Source organism: Vollenhovia emeryi, unplaced genomic scaffold (assembly GCF_000949405.1).
Source record: "Vollenhovia emeryi isolate VEMERY1.0 unplaced genomic scaffold, V.emery_V1.0 DF939131.1, whole genome shotgun sequence".
Taxonomy (NCBI): Eukaryota; Metazoa; Arthropoda; class Insecta; order Hymenoptera; family Formicidae; genus Vollenhovia; species Vollenhovia emeryi.
The window spans coordinates 2,760,034-2,779,619 of record NW_011967235.1 but is presented as its reverse complement, the minus strand read 5'-3'; the positions used below and the strand labels follow the sequence as shown (position 1 = coordinate 2,779,619).

The 19,586-nt window shown below is 38.5% G+C and overlaps 3 protein-coding genes across 5 annotated transcripts in view; 1 reads left to right on the top strand and 2 right to left on the bottom strand.

The window, feature by feature from the left end:
- Positions 1 to 684: 684 nt before the first annotated feature.
- Positions 685 to 2,643, bottom strand: LOC105568202 (splicing factor U2af 38 kDa subunit-like). 2 transcript variants are annotated; one of them, XM_012023669.1, is made up of 5 exons: positions 2,460 to 2,643; positions 2,295 to 2,382; positions 1,793 to 1,859; positions 1,386 to 1,674; positions 685 to 1,298 (listed from the first exon to the last, which is right to left on the bottom strand). In XM_012023669.1, exons 1-5 carry the CDS (start codon positions 2,501 to 2,503, stop codon positions 1,064 to 1,066), a joined length of 723 nt encoding a protein of 240 aa, XP_011879059.1. In that variant the 5' UTR covers positions 2,504 to 2,643; the 3' UTR covers positions 685 to 1,063. The 2 variants fall into 2 exon arrangements, with proteins under 2 accessions (XP_011879059.1, XP_011879060.1); XM_012023670.1 differs by having other exon boundaries at positions 1,793 to 1,823.
- A 1,369-nt stretch (positions 2,644 to 4,012) lies between these two features.
- On the bottom strand, positions 4,013 to 12,646 carry LOC105568201 (acyl-CoA synthetase family member 2, mitochondrial). Of its 2 annotated transcripts, none has more exons than XM_012023667.1 (8): positions 11,392 to 12,646; positions 8,913 to 9,438; positions 7,445 to 7,628; positions 6,992 to 7,201; positions 5,519 to 5,653; positions 5,209 to 5,322; positions 4,859 to 5,095; positions 4,013 to 4,548 (listed from the first exon to the last, which is right to left on the bottom strand). In XM_012023667.1, exons 1-8 carry the CDS (start codon positions 11,495 to 11,497, stop codon positions 4,249 to 4,251), a joined length of 1,812 nt encoding a protein of 603 aa, XP_011879057.1. In that variant the 5' UTR covers positions 11,498 to 12,646; the 3' UTR covers positions 4,013 to 4,248. The 2 variants fall into 2 exon arrangements, with proteins under 2 accessions (XP_011879057.1, XP_011879058.1); XM_012023668.1 differs by having other exon boundaries at positions 8,913 to 9,336; positions 12,461 to 12,641.
- A 2,092-nt stretch (positions 12,647 to 14,738) lies between these two features.
- Positions 14,739 to 19,586, top strand: part of LOC105568197 (serine/threonine-protein phosphatase 6 regulatory ankyrin repeat subunit A-like) — a 15,626-nt gene continuing 10,778 nt past the window's right edge. The window contains exons 1-5 of the mRNA XM_012023660.1: positions 14,739 to 15,071; positions 15,546 to 15,647; positions 16,944 to 17,045; positions 17,331 to 17,447; positions 18,408 to 18,608. Of these exons, the coding sequence (XP_011879050.1) occupies positions 14,739 to 15,071; positions 15,546 to 15,647; positions 16,944 to 17,045; positions 17,331 to 17,447; positions 18,408 to 18,608 (855 nt within the window). The remainder of the gene's footprint in view (positions 15,072 to 15,545; positions 15,648 to 16,943; positions 17,046 to 17,330; positions 17,448 to 18,407; positions 18,609 to 19,586) is intronic.

The window sequence follows — 19,586 nt, the reverse complement described above, 5'->3', positions numbered from 1 at the left end:
TCTACTACTGAAAGTTGCTACAGAATTTTGTTTGCCTTGTGCAAATTTATATTTTTGGAATATATAAGATATGTGCATTTTTATTACGGCCGAACTAAATACGGTATAACTTTATGATACGCTTCTTAAAAATCTATATCTTTTTTTTCATGTGAGAACAGTTTTATGCATCTTACAATTTATATGAATTATTACCGTTTTTTAACGAATTCACGTTTGTAAACCAATGCTGTTTCTCAAGTAATAGTTCATGCCTGAGATAATTTTTTTATGTAGTGACAATAGCAACTACAAATGTAATAAAACTTACCGCGATACACGATACTACAAGTGACATCTTGTGGCAAATGTACAAGTTTCTAGTAGGAAATGTTGAAGAAGAAAATTCGATAGGAAAAGAATCTCTCCGTAAACTTTATATAAAAGTATCGCTGTTTTTAATTTTGCAAATAAACGTTGCGTCTTCAAAATATCACTAAAATAAAACATGTTCAACTATGTCATTAACAAATGTATCAAGATTTTAAAAACTTTATTTACTCATTTTTTTAAAATAAGCAAAAGTGTGAATACGCATATATAAATTGCGTAATTAGTTATTTATAATAAATCTGTATATTTAGGCTTTACTATCTTTAATATTCACTTCGTAGGTAGGAAAGGCAAATCAAAACACCGATAAAATACTTTTTCTCGATATTTTAATGTAAAAACTAAAAAGTCGAGTATACATTATCTATCTTACATAATAGAGATGCACACAAAAAATACACCTTGCAAAAATACAATACCGAATTTTTTTTAGATATCAGTGATTGGTGCTGCCGCCTGTACTGTTATTACAGAACTTGCGATGCAGTAATTCATTACTTGAGAAAAATAAAGCGTCGGGGGAGAGGGGGGGAAAATCAATTGAACAGAAAATCTTTGATAGGGACTTTCGCTCTATTATTCGTTTGATAATGAAGGAATAATTTAATGCAATGCAGTGAAATGTGGCAAATGAAACAAGACCGAGATACATTAGCGAGAAACTAAATCTAAGCGTATGAACCAAACTTGATTAGTAGCGGCCGGATCGGCCGTCTCTGCCCTTCTCGTCTCTTCCCTTGCGCCGGTCTTTAGACCTGGACCTTTTGTCCCGGGACCGGGACCTCCTCTTGCGGTCGCGACCCCGCGATCTCGATCGCGATCTCGAGCGGCCCTTGCCCTTCTTGCGGCTGTACAAGTACCGGCGGAGCTCCCGGGATATGGGCTTCAAGTGCATGAAGTTACAAAATCCAGAGCGCGTGCACTCGCTAAACGCACACAATTTCGGCGTATACATTTTCGTGCCTTATTTTACATAAACGCTTTGCTTAATGCACGGCTAGGCTGACAATTACCCCATTTCGTACTGGCGACAGCATGCCTCGCGGAAGTCGGTGACGGGCGAGAGCTCGGCGTAAACCGGCCTGCCGCCGAACCAACGATTGTTCAGGTCGTTGACCGCCCTCTCCGCGTCCTCCTCACGGCGGAACTTAATGTACACGTTCCCGACCAGGTGATCGCCGAGATTGTCGCACACGTTCATCTCCTCGATCTCGCCGTACTTGTCCTCGCACTCGATGAAAACGTCCTCGAAAAAATTGTCATAGTGCTCCTGCATCTCCTCGTCGGATACGTTCGCAACCACTGTCGTGAAATACATATACACGTTTCCTAACTGCGTTACGCTCATCGTGTACGGTACTCTTATTATAAACCATATAATGCTCTTATCATTAGGGCTCGTTACAGCGTGTGTACTTACAGTGAGATCCATCTGCGCTTTTCGCGGAATTCTGTGGGTTTACGTAAAGATTCTGCAGTAGGCACGTCTGAGGAACACAGACTTGCGTGAACGGTACATCGCGCAATGACAGGCTTAGTTCTACTTCAGAGGCGAACAGTGTCGCATTTTTGTTTGCAGAAACGAGATTTTTCTATTTTTTAAAAATCATATTCGACAAACATAAAAATCTCGTTTGTTGCACAAAATGTGACTCAACATTGTTTACCTCTGAGGCACTGGTTTATTTTTCGACTCCGTGTAAACCGTAGTCGATTTGTGTTAAAATCCCAACGCGTGAGTGTTAAAACATATACGTGTAAATTTTTAATAAAATGTTAAAAAAGTCGGTCACCACAGTCAGGAAAACATGTGCAACCGCGTGGAAAAGTGTACAATTTCCAAATACGCCGAGAAGATATAAATAGCATTACGAATATATATATATATTTGCGGTATGCAAATTATGGTGCGCGTGTCTTACCTGACTAAAGGTCGGCTTGTTGTGAATTCGCGAGCATCGGTCCCCGTGCCGGCAGGCGCCTATCTTGAAATAAAAGGAGCAATTGACTCTGGAAGTAAAACGAATGACGTATACATAACCTATCTCGTGTGAGGGAACGGCGTGAAACGTGAATCCGGCGCTTACTTGTCCTTCTCGGTGCCGAAAATTGACGCCAGATACTCGGCCATTATCCTCGCCGAGGATCCTCCGACTCCGAGGGTGTCGCGACTGTGTCGGAGAGAAAACCGGAGCTGTTTGCTCTTAAAATCCCGGCAACGCACCGCGTACGTCCGCGACGTCCGCGACTATGAATACATCAAGGCCGCAGTTTTACCGACGGAGCGGACGTAAGTGGCGGCAGAATATTGCGGCGAGACTGACGGCAGAAAACGATCCATAAACGCTTATGGAGGAGGGGGGGTTATACTATTAAGTTATACTATTAAAATGCATTTTTAATATTTTTTAAAAGTGAAGTTTGAAGTATAAAAAATGATATTTTTAATGCCTGAAGTCAGAATTCTTAATATTTACGGCGCTAGAATTTTTTTGCCTGAGCGCGGTGCAGCACTCTGCAGCATTATTTCAAACTTTATACAAAGTTTTTCTCGGAACCGTGTTTTTTGACTTGGTTGACAGCCACTAGCATTCAAAAATCAACCGATTTACTTCAAACAAAGCGCAATCTACTCGTAATGAAATTTCCTATCATCCACCGGGGCGTTGTTTTTAACTGTATTCGTTTTTTTTACCGTTAAAAAGTTTCAGTTTTTACGTGAAATTTTTTAGTTCGAACTTGTCGCAAAACTCGAAAAATCAATTTTTCAATAATCCGGCTTGATGGACCAGAGCCACTAGTCTGTAGTTTAATAAGCAGTGTCGTTTATTTATTTTGAATAACAATTGTAGCCGGAATTCTGTCAACCAGTCTCCCATATAGCAGGGACTTTCCTACAACGTTAGCTACATTGTTTACATTATGTTCAGACGGACTTTTTTATATTTTTAGCTAATAGAACTAATGTAAATTATCATTTTATGGGAATTGACCGATTTACTCGGGTGGCTTCTTTAAACTGTGTTTTTGCAAACAGTTCTGTAAAAATAAAAAATAGTTTAAATTGGATTAGATGCATTTCAGTTAAGTTATTTATTAACTGTGATGTGAAAGATCTAGTATAGATCTGATGTTAATATAGAAACGTTATGTATGTTGGGCTGTTAAACAACGAAAAGTAATATCTCAGTAAACACTAACAGTTACATCAATATTATAATTTCGTATTCAACAATATCTAATTATATCATATACAACACGTGTTACATTACATTTATACCGTTCAGTGAGAAATTATGATATTATATAATTGTTGTACGATTGATGTTTACAAGTTTATTAGTTCACGCTTAAAATGTCCACACAATAGGCACGTTTATTACTTTGTTAAGTATAAAATTAAAATCTTCAAATTGTTAATTTTATGTAGCGTCCTAAAAATTCTGCCCAAATTAAAAGTTCAGAAAACTGAAAGCAAAATTGCAAGCAAAACATAATATTTCGATATTTCTGACAAAATATTGTCAGAATGTTCGGTGATACGTAGATTACTCATTGTTTGCATAATATATATAATTAATTATAATCTTTTTATAAAATAATGTGTTAAGATGAAGGGGTGTTATTAAAGTTCAGAACATAACTACTTGAATTTTTTATATTATTCTGACAAAATAATTGTGGCGTACATTCCAATGCAACCGCAGAAGATTAAAACACAACGTTGAAAACGGATTCATTGGCACATTATTACATGTAATTCCGAGTTCTGTTAATTGTTTCCTTACAAGTACAATACAATATCGTCGTTAAGTTTCTAATTCTCTCGTATTATTATAGATTATCCTCAAAATTCATTACTATTGTCTACGATAATTATGAATGTTTCGGTCTCTCTGGTATCACACCACTATCTTCCAATTGTTCCCTCAGACGGAATTTTTGAATTTTTCCTGTGGTTGTCTTCGGATATTCGTCAACGAACTCTACGTAACGCGGTATTTTAAAGTGCGATATTTTGCCTTTACAATAGTCCGTCAGCTCGTTCTTCGTCATCGTCGCACCTTCGCGAAGTTGAATACATGCACACACCTCTTCCCCGTAGACCTCATCATACGCCCCTATAATTTGCGCCTGCATCACTTTAGGGTGAGTCATCAGGAAATCCTCGATTTCCTGCAATACAATACGAAGGGAGTGAACTCATGAAATTGTGAAATTGAATGAAATTCAATCTTGAAACATTATTCATATGCTTTTTCATTCGTTCTGTTTCGATAAAGTAAAGTCAAGCTTACACGTGCAAGTTATTTGGAACAAATCCCCTTTTAACAAATTTAGATACTGCCATTCTTTAAGAGATAATCTATAACAACGCGTTGTCTAAATATTGTAGTATTTTTAATCGAGTCTTCCTCCTATGCAAAACGACAAATAAAGTACATTGCACAGTGAGCGAATAATGCAAGTCCTATACCGAACTCACCTTAGGGAAAATATTTTCTCCTCCCCGAATAAGCATATCTTTGAGCCTTCCGACTATAGTAGCGTATCCGTTATCCTGCAAGACAAATTGATCGCCCGTTTTCAACCAGCCGTCCTCAGTCAAAGTCTTCTTCGTATTTTCTTCGTCGTCCCAGTAGCGCAACATATTGCAGTACGCGCGAACCCAAAGTTCGCCAGGTTGTCCAAAAGGGACGGGCAAACCGTTTTGATTGACGATCTAGTCAGCAAAGATACACATATAAGTCAAAAAATATATAACAAAACTTTGAAAATCGCAACTCGAAGAAGCCATTTCCCAGAATACAGAATTGATGCGTATTTCACGCTTACCATTGCTTCAGCGTGATTCGACAAATGACCCACAGTGCTCTCCGTAAGATGCCGATCCTCTCCACGCATCGATTGAAATGCTATAGCTGTTGTTTCCGTGAGGCCATATATGCTCTGTAATTGAAAATTTATCTCACCACAGAAATTTATTTTAATATTTAAATAAATACACACACACACACACATACGCACACATAATACAATTATTACAATTATCTTCTAAAATAACAACGCCGTTCAATCATCGCGATTGTGATAAATAATTGCTGAAGCTGAAAAGCTAAAGAGCCGTGGCTTCGATTGAATTTACCATCATATCATTGAAGCCCAGCAAGCCTCGAATTCGCTTAAAGAGTTCAGAAGATGCGGGTGCACCACCGGTAACTCCGGCCTGAAGGCTGTCCGTCGGTAGCTGTAATCGTTGCTGTGCCTCGATCAAGTGCGCCTAGTGAAATCACACATGAATGAAACTCGGATATAAATTTCTGAAAAAATGGAGACTGGCACAGCTAAAGAAGAAAATTTTTTAGGTGCCGTTACATAGAATTTGTAGCGATCGGTGACTGAACAAGTAAAGCAAGAATTTACCTCTTGTTTGTCGCACTTCTTTTTTTTTTAGAAAAATAGTTTTAAGTATGAAAATAGCGTGTTTATGTGCCTATAAAATATTGAACGTGCATAAACGTGGATAGAGTTTCTCATAACAATTAGCTGAAACATTGCCGTCGTTAAGTTCTAACATCGGAAGCATATCAAAGTGTTTGCGATTGCTCACTACTTCAAGAGATCGGTTAACATGATTAGCAACAACAATCTCAATACCTCGCGTAATGATCACGTATCATAAAACCTTGATATATAAATCAATTATGACGTTACTGGCACGTATCATCATTTTAATCGACGTCTTTATCAATAAGATACAGTGATTGCAAATACATTGGGTATGCTGCTGACGCTAAAGCGGTACAATTCACTCGAATTAACTCAAGTCAAATTACTAGTCAAGCTTATTGCAAAATTTAAAATTATTTTTTTCTAAAAAGCTATAGGTACAGCCAATCGAAGAAAGAATGTTGTATATTTTTACTCACTTTTCTACATGGAAAATGATCTTTTAGTAAATTTTATCATGAATTACTAGAATCTGTAAGATAAACATTTTATACAGGTAAATGACTGTTTTATTAAATAACGACTGAGATAATGAAAAATAAGATTTAAATTTTACGATACGGGTTTTTTTATCGTAAATGTAATAATAAAGATAATGAAAGTTAATAAAGATAAAATATAAAGAGATAACTTTACTTGTTATCAGTATAAAATGGGTGTATCGAAAATTGTACAAAAAGGAGGAGCCACTTTGTAAGACTAATATAACAAGATTTTGCGGGATTTATTCATGAATCATACAAGTTTTATCGGATTGAGATTTCGCTCAGCAAGCATGACCGGCGATTATTTATCGCATAAGTACTTCTACTCCCGGTTAACTTGCGATGCTATTAACAATTAGCCAATAGCACACCGTCAGAAGTGTTTATCGTATTCAAATACATTAATTGTGCAATCTCAATAACGGTATCTTATCGTTAAGTAAGTCACTTGCAAGGCTGCGCTCCGACATTCATTGCCAGTGCCAGTACTGAGAACATCTATAATTTACGTCACGTACACTATGGACTTTCAGTACCGGCGGCGAATATCTTAGCGCAGCCTGACTACGTCAACCGGAAATTTTTCGAATAATCTAGCATGCATCTGCCTCGTCCTTGCTTACCCACATAGTTGGCGTTCCGTATGTTATGGCGCACTTTTCTTGCGCTATCGCCTCCAAGGTTTTTACTGGATCGAAAGAGCGTTCTTCCATGACGATGGTGCTTCCCGTGTGAAGGACGAGCAACTGGCCCATTACCATGCCAAACGCGTGAAAGAGAGGCATGTTTAGGCATACCTTGTTTTCGATAGTTATCTTTGCTCTTCGCGCAGCCTATCAGCAAAGAAATAAAACGATTCTTTCCTTAGCTTAATATTCAACACGGCAATTGTAACACACTCAAGTTAGACCAGGCGTCCAAGTGTAAAGAAATTTCGTTAGTTAAAAAATCACTTTAGATTGTTAGAGGCAATCACTTTAGAGAGTTACTATAAGAAATTTATTGACTATTTAATTAATAATTAGAACAGAACGAGTTATACTGCAATTATCGAATATCTACTTCTTTCTGTTTACCTCTTTGCTGTTGTTTACGAGACCCTTATGCGAGAGGAGCGTGGCTTTGGACCTGCCGGTGGAACCGGACGTGAACTGTATGCTGCATCCGTCATCGCATGATATCTTGTCCTGCTCGGCGGCGATCGCATCCACTTCCTCTTTTGTTGCCGAAACTTCGACATCGGCGAAACGACGTGTACCGCTATAAATTAAACGTGCTAATATCGCTCACGTATTCTCAATGACACGGATGTTTGCGAGCGCGAACGGATAGACCTTCGGCGAAGCTATTAACCTAATTGCAACATGATTCTTCCGTACGGCACGGTTATTAATCAGTTCGGGTTGATCGGTAAAAGTTGGAGTACTGTAGCGCTACGCCAAGAGGAAGCACGCGATACGCGGGATCCCACGTTCACGAAGTGCAATCGCCGATAAATGCGGCGAACGCACGACGAAAAAATAATTTAACAAAAGGAAACGGTACTCGAAGAGATTGCTGGCTGAACGTTCCCTTCGAGACTGTTTCGTTTTAAACACCGTCACCCTTCTCAGTATTTCAAATCGTTCCATCTTCGTTTTCTTTCCGACCTCAGATCGATACGCTATATTCATGTCATGAAACAGAACTTATACCTTATATAATACCTTTGGCCATTTACCAAGAAATATATTCAAATTATTGTGATATTTGATATCTATCTACTGTAACAAGATTTATATATGCACGGTATAATTTTCTATAGAAATATTAAGATGTATCTTGAAAGTATCGCACTATAATTATTACGCACATAGATTAAATGCAGCTAAACTTTTTCTTTCATTTTATGTGCTTAAGTTTTTTTAATGTAACAAAAAGAACTTATCCTCAAAGTTCAAAGATTTTCTTGTAAGTTTAAACAAAAAAAGAATCAACACGGACGAATGTTTAGAATCTAATGGACATTGTAGGTTGTATAGAAAATGACATTCACAAAAATACGAGCGCACGAGACGTTTTGATACAATAATCACGTGTTCTTAATCCATTTCGTAAAATCGAGCAAAGGATTTCTGTCAGTCAAAGTGCGAGGACTCACGCGATATTCACGGATCAGTGAAGCAATCGCGTTCTAGTGTGTGAATATACATACTACAAGCTCACGAAAGATCGTGAGCGCTCGCTCGAGTCAACAATCATTTGACAGAGGAAAAAAACGTAATTATACCAAAAGCAATAATCGCGCCATTCGGATGCTTTATTAGCGATTTTTAATTAGCGACTTTTTAAAAAACGGCTATTAACGAAGGCAGGAAGTGACATTTTTATTTAAAAAAAAATGTAATTGCTTCTCATAAAAATGTGAAATTACTTCTTAACAGAAACCGCCAATTTAAAGATATGATAACATTGACTTTAAAGTGTTTTGCGCTATATACATTACAGATTCTTATAACGTACGATAAGTGACACTCTATGATAACGTTAATTGAAGTTTCTTACGTCACATGTTCGGGCGAATAAATGATAATATCTTCCAAAGTAGGGCATACTTCCTTGGCGGCGAGCAACATCTTCGGATAATTCTGCGTTTTGAACGTGTGGGGCGAAACAATCGTCTTCACGCCAACTTTTTGCAAACAATATACTAATTCGTTTTGCTGATAAGCGGGGTTAATTGCAACGACAATCACTCCTATCCTCGACGCACTCAGGAAAGTTATGAACCATTCTAGGTCATTCGGTGCCCACAGGCCCAGCCGGTCGCCCTTTCGCAGGCCTAGCTTCTTCAAACCCGCGGCCAACGAGTCCACCCGCCGAAGAAGCTGGGTGAACGTCAAACGTATATTTTGAGACATCGAAACAACGCAAGTCCGTTCGGGCCATGTTGCAACTGCCTCGCTTAATAACTGTCCGATAGTTTTTTCTATTAAAGGAAATTCGCCGGGATTATACATATGAGCAGCTCTGACTGCATGAGAAAAATTGGCCCTCGCTTGAATGTTTGATCTTCGAAGCTGACGTCGCCCTGCAACAATTCATTTGCAATATGAACACGGAAGCACAAAGTGCTTTACCGATCGAGTTTCGCCCATGTATTTTAATTGGAAATCAATTCCATAGCGTTTTAATTATTATTATAACTACACCCATATCGAAGGACTGTTAAAATGACGTTAATAAAACGTTAATGGCAATTTATCAATGTGACGAAAAAATAATATCATTATTCGAATCTCTGAGAGAGGTAATTTGAATTTTTTTACAATTGCCAACTCTAATTATACTAATACCGATATAGAAAATTATCACTAACGCAGATTAAAAAAAGAGTTCAGATATGGAAACTATCTACTCAGCGTCCTTCAGTCTAATAATATAATTAGCCCAGATAACATGCATGTCTAAAAGACATCTTTAAGACGTCTTTAACATGTCTTTTAGACATCTTTTAGACATACACGTCTAAAAGATATCTTAAAGACATCTTAAAGAAGTCTTTAAGACTTATTAACTCTTAGAGAGTTCATAGTTCATTCTTATATAATATTTAACAACACATTAAGACCATCTTAAGCATGGTCTTAATGTGTTGTAAACCTATTACGGGACGGTATTCATAGTCAGATCTTATATTTATAATCGTCTTAAGATTATCTTTAGGTACTCCGTAGTCAATGAAATGTTCCATCTTTCCTTATATTTAAATAGAAAATATAAGGTCGAAAAAACGTCATTTTGACGTCGAAATTATGTCCAAAATTCTGGTCAAAATCGCGTAAATTTAGTCACAAGGAACACCTCTTTTCGACGTCGAATAATATCAATGGTTAAATATCGTTTCTGGTAATATACTTTAGATTCTTTTCAATGTCTAATTAGCTAAACCGCACATATCGCTTGAGGATGATTTGGCGTTCTGCGTTTCAAATCGTTATCTGGATGTCTACTTTCGTACTTGCATTCTTATCAAAACTAGAACACTACTTTACGCGCGCTACGCGCGTGCCATTTAGCATTATCCTTTTCTTCTTACATACATATACACTCTCTCTTATGCACACTCATTTTCTCTCTTCTTGATAATTATTTTATTTTATTTTGGAACTAATACTGAAACTTGGTTTACAATCTCAAAATGTAACGTTTATATCTTCAATACTGTTTGTCATGTTACTATCCACACCTAATAATCCTATTATCTCTTTATCCCTATTTCCTGTTTTTCCTAACATTCTTTCCCGTCTCTACTTTTATCTCCTCGTCTTTCTTCCGTCCTTGTCCCTTTTCCTCTTAGCCCAAAATTTTCTTCCTTATTTCCTACTCTTTTCTTTTCATTCTATCCTAATTGAGTAAGAACGAATAAAGATGAAAGATAATAATTAAAACTGAAATGAATAAAAGTAAACAGTAGAGAAAGAACCCACATAGCACGTAATATTGCAGCAATATCACAACAATATTGCAATATTGGAAATATTGCATATTGTAATAAAATATTACAGAAATATTACTGACATAACATTGTTGCACTATATCACATGCAAAATAGCAAAATGACATTTTAATCGTCTTATTAGAAATGTTATTTAGATATCATTTGTTATCTTGAGATGCTATACAGGATATTAAAAAAAGTTTAGGTTTTTAAGAGTAACTTTACGAACATATACACTTACACCCATACAGCACAGAAATTTGCAACTACGTTACAGTAACGTTGCAAGATTATTGCAGTGCAATATTGTAGAAACATAAGATGGTTTCTTGAATATAAGATCTGATTATGAATACCGGCTACGGAGTCCTGTATTAGCCTCTTAATACATTACTTGAGATAATCGTGAAAGAAAAACGGACTATGAATATCGCGAGAAGATCCGGCCTAAGAGAATGTTATAACACATTCGAACTTATCATACATCGATACTAGATCTCCAAGTTTATAATTTATATTATTATATGATTTTGCTTTACTCACCTTTAAAATTATGATGAAGCACAGAGAAACATCGCGAGTGGTTTTGATGATTTAAAATTCCGTACGCGATATATCGCGAAACTGACTTAAATGAAGAAAGCATCATTCTAAGAAAAAAATAACCGGCCAGACTTGTGTCGTGTGAGCAGGCGATACACTCACTAAACTTTGTATCGAAGCAGACTCTAGTAGAAACAAAATTCTTATCGTGTCCGGTACGATATTATCTGTCATTCATATCATAATAATTTCTTTTACATGTAGTTATAAAATAGATATACATTGCAACAAGTAATATTAAGTGCATTCAAAGTATTTCAAAATGACCATTTTGCGACTTAAAAAAATGTTTTTTTAAATTTAATTAAGAATTATTGATACCTCAGATATTTTTACAAATCTTTTAGAAAAATGCATTATAAAATTTTCTTATTCACCATAAAAGCATTTACAAAAGAACAAGTATCTAATTTATGAATGTAGGAAACGTAACAAACACTGACTTATAAATTCGAAAACTATCAGGTTGCGATACTATATGTCTATTTTGAAATTGTGTAAGTATCGAATGCGTTGAGAGAGATTATATAATCTCAAGTAGCTTTTACAATAAGAACAATTATAAAGTAAAGATACTTTATTGATTAAGTAAATATAATTTGCAACTTAGAAACGGTTGATATTTTTCAACGCACTTCACGTTTATGATTTTCACCGAAGTGAACAAGAAAATTAACATATGTATGCCCAGTTTACACTATGAATTTTTGAACATGCTGTATGTTACATCCGGTTATATAATCGTGGTATTTAACGGCAATAAAAATTAAAATACTTTTTGCCTCGATTATTTATAGACAACAGAAGAAAACAAGATATCTATGTATTCAGATAGGTAAAAATATATATGAAGCTGAACAATTTTTTAACTGATACAATATCAATAGTCCTTTTAATATCTTCACAATCGAACAAGATCGTTTCCTTCCTATCAATCTTATTTGTTCTTCTTCCTATCAATCTTATCAAGGCGCCCTTCTTCCTATCTATCACACACACACATGCTCACACATAAGCGAACGCGCGCTGATACAATTGTAGAATAAATTACGAAACACTGCCCGGTGATTTAGTACGTTCAACGTCGAATGTATCACGAATAGAAATAACTGAACAGAGTTGCACCACCGCAATGCGGGGAACGCTTTCATTTAACTGATATGATTGTCAACATGTATCGTTAGTATGACGTTCGTAACGTACTGATGATGAAATGCATGGGATGTATGTAAATACGAATAAACGAGATGCTTTAAACGATGTTATTATTCGTATCTCATCTCGACTCGTATCGAACGTTATTGATATCGTGTTAGTTGACCTCAACTCGGTTTCTATCCAGAGCTAATGCCACGTGCTTATTTGTGCGAGCAGAGAATGTATACTAACGAGTCACACTGCGATGTCACTCCTGTTTTCATCACCTTGGAACTACAATTCAAATAAAGTCGTATCAGTGTGAGATAATTATAAATTTAAATAGCCTGAAGTATTTCTATTTACAGTGTGGTTGGCTATACTAAGCATTTTTTAAATAAGGATAGTCTTTCAATTACATTCACTTTCAAAGTGACCGTCATAAGAGATCGCCATAAGTAGAAAAAAATTAAAGAAAAGGTAAATCAACATAAGAAACGTGTGTCTGCATATAACCTACTTAAGATAATGTTAATTATAACACAGATGTAACGTGTAGCTAATTACATAACACATGGATGTAATTGTTACAACCTATGTTTAGTGGATATGATTTATTGTAAATATTTAAATAAGAATTAAGTTGAGAATTTTTAATTTCGTAACATAGGTTGAGTACTTTTCTCAATAATTATGATACTTTGAGGAAGGGGGCCCCTTTAGACTTTTCTTCTTTAATATTTCTACATTGCTCAACATTGGGAAAATATTTCAAGACATTTGTTAAACGTTTGACATGTTTCAGAGCTAATTGGCTCGGAGGTGTTATTTAATATCATCTGTGTTAAATATAATTTATCGCGTTCTTATCACACGACTCGTACTTTTTTTGCACGCCGAAGGTATACCCACTACCGGAAGTAAAAGAAAAACCACATCGAGAGAGCGAAAAATAGAGACCACGCACGAGCGAGTCTTTAGTCCTGGGCGAGAGAAAGCGAAGAGGAATGAGGGACGTTATTCAGAGCCGTGGCAGAGAGTCCGGTGGATTCAAGATAGACGGATAGCGTGCCTGCCGGGCTGGTCCGGAAGTCGCGTGTCGACGGCAGCCATAACAGCCCCTCTGCGACTCTCACCCTTCCTCCACCTGAACCACCACCTCCTGCTTGATTTCCTTAGCTGCTACCAGCGACGGCCAGCACGGCCTACCACGGATTCGCGCCTGTGTGTGCGAAAAACAATCCGTGCAGGTCGAAGGTAAGGGAGTATTGGTGCATACGTTACCCTAACGAACCGCGAGAACGAGTCGGCGATTGGTCGATCCTGCCGAGCGAACGAGGCCCGAAGGGAAGCAACCCTCTCTCTTCTTCTCAACTCACTCTGGGTTGCATACCGTCTTCAGAATCGCCAGGCTGACCGTGCCGTTAACACTTGTTCGGTGCCGTTAACTTTCGCTCGACACAACTGGCTGAGTAACAAGATTAACAGTGCGTCAACTGCAAGGACTTTTCGCTCGTGTCAAGACGATACTCTCACACGAAACGCGAATTAAATCTAACAGAAAGCGTCGAAAGCGTCGTTACGTTGGAGGCATTAATCTCTCGCGATTTACGCGTGTAGAGATATTTCAGAGATTTTATCAAACTTGGAATCGTAATCACTCTCGAAATTCACCGAATTTCAAGAGTGATGCGATATCACTCAAAATATTGTACAAATATTACATATGAGAAGATTAATTAGACATAACGACGCTTCCAGTGACTTCCGTCAGACTTTGTAGTTCCCATGAAAGTATCGTCTTGAATGTTTCAAACGTATCATTCCGGTGATACAGCTGAAGCATATTCTTCGTGCTTATTGTACATATACATCGATTTTACAAGGAATTGTTTTTTTCCCCTACAAAATAAAGCTGCCTCGCTTCTCGTTAGCACCGAAAATCGCTTAACACCGTTAAACGTGAGCGTCGTATCTTCCATTCTGCCAAGTGTGTACGTCGCGGCAAACGGAGAGGTATCCACCCGCACCAGGCCGTACAATTTCTCGCTGTTCCGTGTGTCATTGACGGTGTGCAATTCTGAACGAGAGCGAGTCACTCGAGCGAATCATGGTCGCGTTCCACGTGGTGGGATCGTACGTAGCATAGTATGAGCAGTAACAGCAAGAAGCCACCGGGAGGCAAGGACGACAAGAAGAATCCCTCCAGCAAAGAGGACAGCCCGTCGGGCGGCAAGGACGATGGTGGTTCAGCCTCGACGGGAAGCAATGGCGGTGGTGCGGCCGCAGGAGAACCGTCGCAGCCCGGAAGTAAGCCCAGCTCCGCCGGCGCGACCGCCAGAGAAGGGGCCCAGAGGCTGCTGGGCCTGGCGGCACGCGGAGAGTGGGCCCCCGTGGACCAGCTGCTCAAGTCTCTGGAGAAGACGGTGCAGAGCGCGGGGGACGATGGCTTCATCGTGCCGCTCGCCGGTGTTTTGGACACGGTTAGTCTCGTTCATACAATCGAGTTTGAAGAGGCCGAGGAGTCTCTGGCGCGAATGAAACCAATGCGTGCCCTCGAAGAAGAGGCAGAGCTTGCAGAAATAATGGCGAAAGCACGTAACGTTTTCATGCACAAAATACATCCCTCTCTCGAATATACTTGCGAGAGACTTTGATAGGGAAATTTTTAATAGACGCTCGAGTAATCGTAAAAAGATCTCTGGCACGAAGGAAATCAATGTGTACTCGAGTAAGATTTTTAAAAATAATCGCGAAAGCACGTAACGTTTCCGTGGACAAAGTAAATTCCTTCTGCCGCGGAATGCATTATAATATTTGCGGAAAGCTTTAATAGGAAAATTTTAGATAGACGTTGGACGCTCGAACGATCGTAAAAAGATCGCATGACGAACTTACTTCTCAAGATATTTTTAAGATGTTTTTATGATGTTTCTAAGATCTTTTTTTATTTGCAGACGACGGGGATGACGCCATTGATGTACGCAGTAAAAGACAATCGCAGCGCGCTGCTCGACCGGATGATTGAGCTCGGGTCCGACGTGGGTGCCAGAAACAATGTAAGTGCTCCACGATGAATGAGATAAATCGCTCGATAGACCGAGCTCGTTCTTCATCTTCGATAAAATTGAAGAAAACATTAATTACACTATCGCGTTAAAAATCACATCCTTGTACTAGACGCGGCCGGATGAATTTTTCGAGATATTTCGTTTGAAACTAAAAGAAAAATGTTTGATTCATCATTCTTTGATTCATTGCCGTTGCGATAAGTTCTCGTGCTGGGATTACGTGGCACTGGCACGTAATAGCACCCGCGAAGGTGACGCGTGCCACGAAACGTGTACAGTTAATGATCAGGCCGCAATCTGTGCTAAGTTGAGTCACTAAGTCGGGAAAGCCGGCGATTGCGTGAAGGAGGGCCAAGGTCAAGGGGCTCATGCTTACTGACCGAGTGGACAAAGACGGGCACCCGTGTAACTGGATAAGTAGGCCGCCAAGTCAGCTAACTATCCGCAACGAAAAAGGAGTCCGATTCCTAGGATAGATTAAAGTTTGATCGTTAAACCGTTAAAAAGCTGCCCGCCAACGACTTCTACTGCAGCAGCTTTTTGCGCTTGACACCCCGGACAGGGGTTCAATTATGTAGCGCGCTCGGTGCAACCTTCTGAAAGTCATTGGGAACGCCACCGCAAGAGCTCTATAGTAAAATTTATTGATTTTGAATGTCCTACGCGTCGGGACGAAAAAGGGCGGCGGAAAAGAATGACGGTCGCATTATTCATAATCGTGTAAACTGTGTAAGGCGTATCATTAGTAGCGAGAAATTTATCAACAGAAGAAATAATTATTGTCAATAAGAGATGTAATTATTATTATTATTCATCACCAGGGGGTGCGAAGTTGGGCATTCTACGTATGATTGATGTTACTCCTCTTGCTCATGCAAGTACCAGAGCGGCGTTACGTTAGAGCACTACTTCGCAAACACATGCAAGGCGTTGCATACTCCCTGCTATTGATCTACCGCTCCCACAATGATTCTAATATAATTTTCAAATAGCATGTTGATACGCCGTGATCGGAAGCCTGAAACCTGAAACGTCATAAGGGCCAGCCCAATCTTGCCCGGGTGCGGCAGGACGAGGCTCATGGTTCCATTACCGTTTTATTTATTTCCATAAAACGCCCCTTAACCACCGCTAATCCAGTGGAGATTAAATGGAAAAAGTGTGGAGAGCGACCACATAATCTGCAAATTAAAAATTATCGGATAAATTGGCCGAGGTTTTCAAATATATACACGTTCAAGATAGGCGCGTCCGAAATGCATTTCATTGACACGTTTTCTACAGGACAATTACAATGCTCTCCATATCGCTGCTATGTACTCGAGGGAGGACGTCGTTAAGTTATTGCTGTCCAAGAGAGGCGTTGATCCCTACGCCACTGGAGGGGTATGAATAATTTTATTTCTGTAACAAGATCGACCGTAGCGATTTTAAAACATAATTTATCATTTATAAAACACTATTTTGAGACTCTGATATCCTTTCGAACAGAGCTTTACTTCGAATTGTTGCAAAGAATTTAATTCTGCTCAGCCACAGACATTCTCTGGCTAATTTCCATTTAGATGATTTTTCTATTTTACTTGGTCGCGAGTTTAGTATTAAAATTGCGAGACAATTATGGATACAAATTATCGCGAGAGCTAGAATCGATTCGTGTATTGTGCGTAGCCGAGACAACAGACGGCAATTCATCTGGTGGCATCGAGACAAACGGGCACCGCGACGTCGATTCTACGGGCTCTCTTGGGTGCTGCCGGGCGAGACATCAGGCTAAAGGTCGACGGTGTAAGTAGCAGCCCTGGAACAATTTCACAAAGTTACATAAAAGATTAATAAAAGCTCGAGTAAACGTGTCAGTTTGAGGGATCCGAAATTGCCAGTCGAGTCGATCACCTCGATATTCAGGACGAGCTTAATCGTGTGACACCATGAGTAGATTCACGTTAGCCCCGAAACTTCAAATTAGACGAAGATAAAGATTTTTCTGCAATAACCGCGGCGTGATGTTCCCGTTTCGCGTCCGCGTTTCTCGCGTGACAGGTGCCGCGCGCCGGGAGATCGCTACCTGGTACCGAACGGCGCCATAACTCTTCTCTAGTACGCTTTTTCCTCCCTCGCCCTTTGTCATACAACCCCGTCGCGATAGTACGACGCTGCTGATCGGCAAGGAGACCAGCCTGGTGTGGAAAAAAACAATAACGATTCATATTATATCGAGCCGATGCATATTTAGATGTGCCTCGCAGAGGCACGAAAAATTCTCGTGTCATGTATTACGGTAATACCTGTCGAAATTTTCTTCCGTGAAATATTAGTAAAGGTATCTCTAAATAAAATATATCTACGGTTACTTCTCTGTAATAAATTGCCGTAATAAATAATTATAAAATGTGAAATTTATTTTCTTAATTTTTCTATGAATGACATGGGCATCCATGAAGGTAGAAAAATATACTTCACGTGAACGGTCGAGTTATAAAATGGAGCGAAGTATTTTTCTCGAATTGTTTGAAAACAACGATCACACGATGCGCCATCCGTAGTAAATAAATCGCGTTTTTCTAAGTAAATTAAAGTTGGTAAAAGTTGAAACAGGTTTCTCATACATTTATATTTTTAATTTTCAATTTCTTTCTTTCATCATATTACGTAATTATACTTGTGCTATGAGCGCTGCGGTACAAGGATCGCAGAAAGGACGTGTTATCATTTACAATGCTTTTTAAATCTCATTTTCCGTCACAGAAAGGAAAGATACCTCTCCTGCTAGCAGTCGAGGCTGGCAATCAATCGATGTGCCGGGAACTTCTGGCGCAGCAAGCACCCGATCAGCTCCGCGCCACCACGCCAGCCGGCGACTCTGCCCTTCATTTAGCCGCTAGAAGAAGAGACATCGACATGGTGCGGATCCTGGTGGATTACGGCGCGTCCGTCGACATGCAAAACGTATGTTAAATCCAAGCACGGAAATTTCATTGTGAAGTGAAATTGAGCCGATAATAATCGGACGGTATATCGTTGAAACTTTGCCAATTATATACATAGTACTCCCGAATGCTTTGAAGCTCACAAATTATACGTTGCGATGTAAATACAATGCGAACCCTTCACCATTTTTGCCTACATTTTGGTACACTGTGTACCTACACTGTTTAATTATTCTCTTGACTATTTTATGACAGTCGGAAATTACCATTTGTCTCTTTTGCCGTTTAAACGCATAAACAATTTAGAACTTTTGGGATATAAACACGCAATGCAATGTTGTTTAATTAATTTCCGGTAAAATTAATGGAATTTTGATATTGATTACGAAATTTTATGTCATAACGCAAAGCTCTAAATATCACATGTATCGCAACTACCCGGTTCTATTCTGACTTTAAGTTTTGACCCTGCAAGAGAAAATGGAGTACAAAACTTGACAAGATCGATCGTACACGAAATAGAAGTGACGCACGTGATAAATTGCTGCAACTGCAAAGTTATGTTTCTATATGAGCAATAATTGGGAACGAGGCGGCCGTAAAATTTACGACAAGGTCTTAAACTTCCGAAAAATTACTCCAATTGCAACTGCTTTATAAGTTTGCGATTCTTTGTAGATTTTACTTTGTAGATCACGCAATAATGTATTTAATGATTCTTAGTCGAGCAGGAAGAATTTATTATGACGTGTATGTATAATACATGAGAATAAATGTCGCATAGTTAGTTAATATTAATAAGACTTGTCGATTAACGTCAATGTATACACGCATATATGTATACATTTAAAATAAGCATATTTAAAATACAATATTAAATAACTTGACAAAAATTAATTAATTTCCCTTATTATAATATTATTGTATATATTCGTCGAAGAATCATATAATTTTGATTCACAAAGGAAAATTGTCGCTTCTTTTTCATTTTGATTAC